The sequence below is a fragment of the Lolium perenne genome, chromosome 5, assembly GCF_019359855.2.
Source record: "Lolium perenne isolate Kyuss_39 chromosome 5, Kyuss_2.0, whole genome shotgun sequence".
NCBI classification, from domain to species: domain Eukaryota; kingdom Viridiplantae; phylum Streptophyta; class Magnoliopsida; order Poales; family Poaceae; genus Lolium; species Lolium perenne.
In genome coordinates this window covers 42,504,468-42,512,326 of record NC_067248.2, presented here as the reverse complement: position 1 = coordinate 42,512,326, position 7,859 = coordinate 42,504,468, and the positions used below count along the sequence as shown (strand labels likewise).

The 7,859-nt window shown below is 41.6% G+C and overlaps 1 protein-coding gene across 1 annotated transcript; it reads right to left on the bottom strand.

Annotated features, from left to right (window-relative positions):
- Positions 1-1,051: 1,051 nt before the first annotated feature.
- LOC127298500 (TATA-box-binding protein 2) lies at positions 1,052-6,323 on the bottom strand. The gene is made up of 9 exons (XM_051328348.1): positions 6,004-6,323; positions 3,640-3,727; positions 2,917-2,988; positions 2,342-2,392; positions 2,208-2,252; positions 2,027-2,119; positions 1,797-1,898; positions 1,645-1,721; positions 1,052-1,440 (listed from the first exon to the last, which is right to left on the bottom strand). The coding sequence occupies exons 1-8, from the start codon at positions 6,084-6,086 to the stop codon at positions 1,647-1,649; spliced, it is 609 nt and encodes a 202-aa protein (XP_051184308.1). The 5' UTR covers positions 6,087-6,323; the 3' UTR covers positions 1,052-1,440; positions 1,645-1,646.
- Between the last annotated feature and the right edge of the window lie 1,536 nt (positions 6,324-7,859).

The window sequence follows — 7,859 nt, the reverse complement described above, 5'->3', positions numbered from 1 at the left end:
CACATTTGCGATTGAGTACACACACAGTTAGAGGATATTGTTGAAATTTGTGTATTGTTTTGGGGCTGGAAAAGTGGGCCCAACCCCTCTTTTAGGTTTACGGGGCCAATAGTAGGGGCTGTCGCCGGAGATGCTCTAAGCATCATCTTGCCTATTTTGACTTCAATATAATCGTATATTTCTCTTTCTGTACCATATGAAATCAATAGGGATACCACAGATGAAAAGGCGAACAATGTCGAATTGAAAGTAAGCTGCAAATTAGCAAAACTTCAAAATATACTTGGTTTAAGATATTTTTGATGTTATCGTTCAAGAAATAATTCTTCTTACTAGAGAAGTTTCTTGTAAAGCTAGTGGGATAGTTGTTTCTAGTGTACTGATAGCGACTATCAATTTGATATTAAAACGTGCAGAGGATATATCCTCTTATGAATTTGCAAATAATGAGAGAAATCTGCAGCATATCTTATTCCTTGTCGAGTCTGCATTTCATTTATTTTCCAGTCAGTAGTACAAGAATCCTTTCAATGTTTTCGTGCTCGCCCTCGTTTCCCTCCCTTTTATGACACGCAAGAAAGGCTGGTAGGCACTAGGCAGAGAGGCCAAACTCATGTGAACCACCTTCCCTTTTCCCCAAAGTACAATACAACAACTCGAAAAAAAAGTGAAGCTGATGCTGTAAAACTTTTTATCGTGCGTGAAGCAACAGATGTGTAAATTGCATATGCAATCTTTTTTTTTTTGTCATATGTGGAGAAAAAGAAAGCTTTTGCCATAGATGGAAAATAAAAGTGAAGCTGGTGGTGCTGTTCATGCTGTCATGCATTTTTGTGAGCATGTGGAACTTTTCTTGCTTTTTGTCACGCCTTGTTTTATAACTTTACCATTGTTTTCACGGTTGAGTTATCGTTGAAAATGAAATGCCACATACAAAAAAAAATCAGCAGGTGTTAAATGCCCAATTTTTTAAGTGGCTTCTTTTGAAAGCTACGAGTGAGAAGACAACAAAGGTAGAAATGGTTTGAGCGATCAAATGGCTAAAAAGGTAGATACAAGTTCCTTTTCCTATTTGACCCATAAGTTTGCCCAACATTGACAGAAGTCCTTTTAACATGTCAAGAAATAAAAACACACTTGGTTGCCTTTTCATCATCAGAACCATTCAGAAAAGACACTAGAATCCAGGAGCAAAATCTGCTTGGTCTCATTAGCCTTCCACAGATCAATTCAGGTGATAACAACTGTCCCTGAAAGATATCATCTTCAGTCATGATCCATCACAAAACAAGACTCAAGTCGATTGCGACGACAGGTACTCCAAAATCCAAATCTGATGGACAGCATATGCTCCACTGGAAACCAGGCTATATGTACACTTGGAAGTTGGAGCGGGACGCAAGCAACAATATCTCCAATTCTGCTTCCTTCCAAAGTCCTCTGCACAGACGAAAATCTGTACTATTAATTTCTGAAAACAACCACTCATCGCAGTCCAAAAAACACCGCAAACAAAAATAGAAGAAGCACCACATGCACTTGAGCAGCAAAAAGGACAAATCCAGCTTTAATGATCCAACTTGTCAATGGAAAAATATATTTCATATTCTATTCCCAACATATAGACAATTGTAGGAATCATACCATCATTGCTGAACTTTTCTGAACTCTGTGAGGACAGGATATATGTTCTCAAAGGCTGTATACGTCTGTTCTCTCACCTACAAATGGAACAGCTCAGATATAGCGCGATTATGATTGAGTAATAGAGAAACCCGCAGGAAATGACTACAAACCTTTGCTCCAGTCAGAACAATCTTGCCTGAAACAAAAATTAGTAGGACAATCTTCGGCTGCCTCATCCGATAAATCAGGCCAGGAAATAGCTCTGGCTCATACTGTGGAGCGAAACCGTATCAAACATCAGTACAGAAACAAGACAAAAAGAAAAGTTCCAATAAAGGAAAATACAATGCCTGGTAAACTAGTGCTAACAGGAATCATTGTCTTCAACTTAGTAACTTACACTTGAGAAAGCGCCATGAGAATATGCGAGGCCCTCAAGCCTTATAGGGAACTTGACATCACAAGATGCAACAATATTCTGGATCTTGAAGTCCTGATGTTACAGAATTAACAAACATTCAGCAAACTAATTTTTATTAAGGTACAAACATGCATAATTTATACAAGTATTGGATAGGTACCTTGAATTTTGCAGGAAAGCTAAGCTTCTGGATTATACGAGCATACTGAAAACAGAAAAAAACATTTAAAATTTCAGAAATCTCTAAGCAAATACATTTGATATGTATGAGAGAGAAAGAAAGGTAGGTAATACCTTTCTAGCTGCAAGTTTCGATTGCTGTTCACTCTTTGCTCCAGTGCAGACCTGATAATGCAGCAATGGGAATACTTTGCATCAGTGTAATGGTGAGGATGACCACTAAGATAGTAACTCTCTGATATAACTATCAGCCTACTTTTACCCAAGTGTTAACAAAGACCACTGCAACAACAACATCAAAGCCTTTTTCCAAGCAAGTTGGGGTAGGCTAGATATGGAACCCAACAGAAATGAAAGGAAACTACTTTTTTTTTGTCTCGATCAAAGCGAATGAGACACAGATACGCCAAGAACTTCTTTTAATCGAATTCAAGTACCAAACCAATACCAAACATTCTCAACAAAACTTTATTTCCGATGGCTGCTGATATTTAGAGGGTCTTTACAGATTAAGACATATAATTCTGATAAATGACTGCTGAGAAGATGTCGCACAAAAGCAACAGTCAGTGTTTATGGGGAATTGGCGTTAATTTTCAATTGTGCAACAGTACCAGCTCCAAAGACATTTAGTAATCAGACTACAAAAGAACATATACTGCATCTGATATACAGAAACTTAACCTTACCATTTTTCCAGATGCGAATATCAGTGCGGTAGTTTTTGGTTCTCTTATCCGCATGATAACTGCAGCAAAACGCTGTTTAAAAACAGACAGTTAGCAATACATAAACTATATGCTGCTTGAACAGGGTTGCATACATCAGAACAGCAAGAGAGGGTCAGTCGATGGCAGCTATTTGACATAATAAAACAGATCATATTAACCTGCTAAGAGTACAAATTAGCTACATATGAGTGCAAGTTCTAGACAGCCTTAGCATTATTTAGTAAAATGCAGAGTACAACAGAGGAACCATGTATCATCAACTCCTCATTTTCCACTTAAATAAAAGGTAGTCAGGTAGACTCGACGCTCTCTTGACAAACCCTTGAAGCAACTTACTACTGAACAAGAAACTAAGCTATTGATCTATCTGACAATTACTTTGCACGTTCACAGTGTATAAACACAAATTCGGAAGGGTCTTTAGTTTGGGCTCCAGAAAAGAACACATGTACAGCATCACTAACTCTTAAACCAGGTTATTCACCATCACCAAAGCAGGAGACACAAAGACATGCAATTGCAGTAGACTTGTCAGTGATAGCAAAGTGACAGCACTTGGATGTTTTTGAAATATAGCACCAGACCGCTTTCAATATTCATGAAACTTTTAGATACAGTATGAAAAGCCCAATAGGAGAAAAATAAATGTCATGTAATAATGTATACAGATAATGATTTCACCTTGGGGTTATATTCTGCATTGCGTGCTTGAAGAGCTATTGCTTTCAGGTCCAATTTACAGTCTAAGTTGACCGTTGACACTATATTCCTGTCATAAGACCAGAATACACCGAGAACGTCAGTACTAAAATAAACACATCACAGAACACTATTTCCTCTGAAAGCCAATATGACAGCAAAATAAATTTCTAGTGAATTCAAACACTCTGCACTGAACAAGTTCTACCTGATAATTTAGCATGCAAGCCTGAATGCAGAGGAAGTGATGTTTAAAATTCAACTATTTGTATCTAGCACTGCTTCTTTCTCCCAAACAAATCTCACTCAACATTTGACCACATTCATGCAACCCTCTAGTCTACCATTCTAAGTTCCATACATTCCAGAGCATTTAAGGCAAGGTGTGGCACGAATTGCAAACCCGACGATCCAACACAAAATATGACCTCAACATTATTTTTTCTCTGAATGGGGTCTCGATATTAGTTAGTTATTTATCTACTTTTAACCAGCAAAATTAATCCAAGCATCGTAAACCACAACTGTATGATTTTATTTGGTCTATGCCCAACAAATCTTCTAATGTGTGTCCCAATCCATCGCCAGTACAATCCAACCAGAAAACCAAATCCACCGAGATTTTCTTCGATTGCCGTTATAGGAAGTGAGCAAGCAAGCTAGACACGAAAACTCAGGATAGACGAGCTGCTCTTCTAGCTTTGGTTGGAAATAGAAAAGCAAGTTATAGGGCCCATGCTGCATTCCCTCAAATAGCTGTCTTTTTTTCAGCTCATGACCCGGGAAGATCGATCCTAACTCAGCAACAACTAAGTAATTATTTTAAATTAACGTATTTTAGTTTAAATGTACTTTTCATCTGTGTATCTTGATTAATTATATGACTATATAGGGTCGATCTGTAAAACTCCTACAGCAGACGTTCTCCTTCCTCGCTAGTGTAATCCAACCAAATTGATACCATTCTAAGTTCCATGCATTCCAGAGCATTCAAGCCAAGGTGTGGCATGAATTGCAAACCCGGTGATCCAACACAAAACATGATCTCGGCATTAACAAGACCTCAATATTAGCTAGTTATTAATCTACTTTTAGTCAGCACCAAACATCATGAACCACAACTGTATGATTTTATTTGGTCTATGACCAAGAAATCTTCCAATGTGTGTCCCCAATCCATCGCCAGTACAATCCAACCAGAAAACCAAATCCAATTCAGCTCGCGCACTGGGAAGATCGATCCTAACTCAGCAACAACTCAAGAATTATCTTTAATTACCATATTTTTAGTTTAAATGTACTTTCCATCTGTGTATCTTGGTTAATTACATGACTATATCGGGTCAATCTGTAAAACTCCTACAGCTGTCCTCCTTCCTCGCTACTGGAATCCAACCATCCCATGCATTACAGAGCATTTAAGCCAAGGTGTGGTACGAATTGTAAACCTGGTGATCCACCACAAATTATGACCTCAACATTAAAAATTTCTCTGAACAGGACCTCGATAGTTAGTTATTAATCTACTTTTAGTCAGCACCAAGCATCATGACCCACAACTGTATGATTTTATTTGGTCTATGACCAAGAAATCTTCCAATGTGTCCCAATCCATCGCCAGTACAATCCAACCAGAAAACCAAATCCAATTCAGCTCATGCACTGGGAAGATCGATCCTAACTAAGCAGCAACTTGAGAATTATTTTCGTGTTTTTAAAATGTACTTTTCATCTGCGTATCTTGATTAATTATATGACTCTATATCGTGTTGATCTGTAAAACTCCTACAGCGCTCACCAGCGGAATCCAACCAAATTGATAACATTCCAAGTTACATGCATTCTGAAGCATTTAAGGCAAGGTGTAGCACAAATTGTAAACCCGGTGATCCACCACAAAATATGACCTCAACATTAAAATTTTCTCTGAACGGGACCTCGATATTAGTTAGTTATTAATCTACTTCTAGTCAGCACCAAGCATCATGACGCACAACTGTATGATTTTATTACATCACCAGTACAATCCAACCACAAAACCAAATCATTTCAGGTCATGCACTCCAAAAGATCGATCCTAACTCAGCAACGACTCAAGAATAATTTCCAATTAACGTAATTTTAATTTAAATATAATTTTTAATCAGTGTGTCTTGATTAATTATACGACTATATCGGGTCGATCTGTAAAACTCCCTTCTTCCTCGCTAGCGGAATGAATCGAACCAAATCGAGTTCATCCACGCATTATTTCGCAGCAAAGCAGTCAACGAGCGCCCATCTAGAAGCGGCGCCAAGAAAATCCCCCCGGCAAGAGGATCTTTGAGGGATGGGAGGGGGGCTTACTGGAGCGTGGGGACGATGCCGGAGGGGTGCAGGGACAGATCGACCGGCTCGCTCCCCTCCAGCGCCGCCTCCGCCGCCGCCATCCACCCCCAAATTAAAGCACCGCAGATCCCGACCCCGACAGCGCGGGGGGCTCCGATTCGGAGGAGCTGCGGAGGAATCCGGGGGAAGAATTCAAAATCGCTGGTCTTTTATATAGATCGGGGAGAGGTGGATTGGAGGAGCGGGCGTGCGTAGGGTTTGGTCGGCAGGGAGGCAGGGTTGGCTGGTTTGTGTTGTGTTGTGTAGGTAGGGGAACGGGAAACAGTCGGTGATTACGGGGAGATGGGTATTTATAGCCGGAGGGAGGCCACCGTCTGTAGCCGGTCGGGTGCTCGAGTTGTATCCAAGGTCCATTCTCTAACCCGTTTCTTGACGAGGTCACACACCTGATTAGAACATATGTAGACAAATATGGTGGCCATGTGAAAGAGCAAAGTCTAAACCCCATGTTTTGTGTGTTTGATGACAACACTTGAGTTATCTCACCGTGTGTCTTGAGTATTATTGCTAGATTTGCAAGTGCACGGTGACCTCGCTGGACACGTCAAGATCGGAGGACTGAAGCGTAGTTATAGGTTTTCTGGTTTTGTGTGTGTATCGCGAGGTGACATGGTTGAAGATCAAAAGGGGAGAAAACCAGTTTTAGCCAGGCCGGTACTACCGGTACCGCTACCCCTATAAGTACCGCCCCACGGTACCGCTCTGAGTTCTGAGCTGGAATTGACCCACAGTACGAGTTGCGGTACCTCTGTGGTACCTGGAGCGGTAGTACCGCCCACGGTACCGCCCAGGTACCGTAACTAGTTACAGCAGTACCGCTCTTGTACCGCTCCGGTACCGCTTTGGATCCAGTAAGGTTTGGACCCCATTGCGGTACCTCGAGCGGTACCTCTAGCGGTAGTACCAACGTTAATAGCATTCCGCGAGAAAAGTCATGCTCTGCGTCCACGTGGACCAGATCTGGGGAATTCGAACTCAGAGCGGTAGTACCGCTTCCCAAAAGCGGTAGTACCGCTTAGGCGAAAACTGGACATAACGGTTGGATTTGGAGGAGCCTATATAAGGGCCTCTTCTTCCCCAACTCGTTTTTATCTCTTCTCTCTCTTTCTCCTCCATTGTTGCTGAGCTTAATCCTTGAGGATCTCTCCAACCATCCAACCAATCTTGCTCAAATTTTGAGGAGTGGTGGAGGAGACCCCGATCTATATTTCTACCAAGAGAGATTTCACCAATACTTGCTATTCCTTAGTGGATCTTGGTGTTAGGGTTCCTATTGTGGGACATTGGAGGAAGTGCATCCATGGAGGCTAGCTTGGTGTTGTACTAGCTCCATGGATTGTTGGGAGCCTCCTTGTGGTGTGGAGCTCGCCCCAACCTTGTGAAGGAATCACCGCCTCGACCGGTGCCTTAGTGGAGAAGGGGGAGCACCTTCGTGTAGCTCTCTCGAGGAAGAAGGTGAGGCCTTCCTTCGTGGTGTGGCCATCTAGCCTCTTGTGTGAGGCTAGCACCTCCTCAACGCAGACATACTCCCTTTTGTGGGAGAAACTGCGGGAAACAAACCTCGCCTCGTCTCCGCGCCCTCCGGTTGTCCCGCTCCTTACTCTTACTATCTTGTGTTGTTCCTTTGCTTGTTGCACTTGTTCTAGGATCATTGTAGGATCACCAACACCACTAAAGCAATCACCTTTACCTTCCGTTGCACTAAAATTGAAAAAGCTTAAAACTTGACGTAGCAACCATTCACCCCCCCTCTTGTTCGCTACGATCCATTCACCATGTCATGATGTTCTTCTTCGCCAATGGGTAGCACTTGT

Coding starts and splice junctions, on each gene's coding strand:
- LOC127298500 (XM_051328348.1), bottom strand. CDS start 6,086: ATGGCGGCGGCGGAGGCGGCGCTGGAGGGGAGCGAGCCGGTCGATCTG. Junction 3,728..6,003: donor GGCATCGTCCCCACGCTCCA/GTAAGCCCCCCT, acceptor GTCTTATGACAG/GAATATAGTGTCAACGGTCA. Junction 1,722..1,796: donor TTGTTCTGACTGGAGCAAAG/GTTTGTAGTCAT, acceptor TTCCATTTGTAG/GTGAGAGAACAGACGTATAC.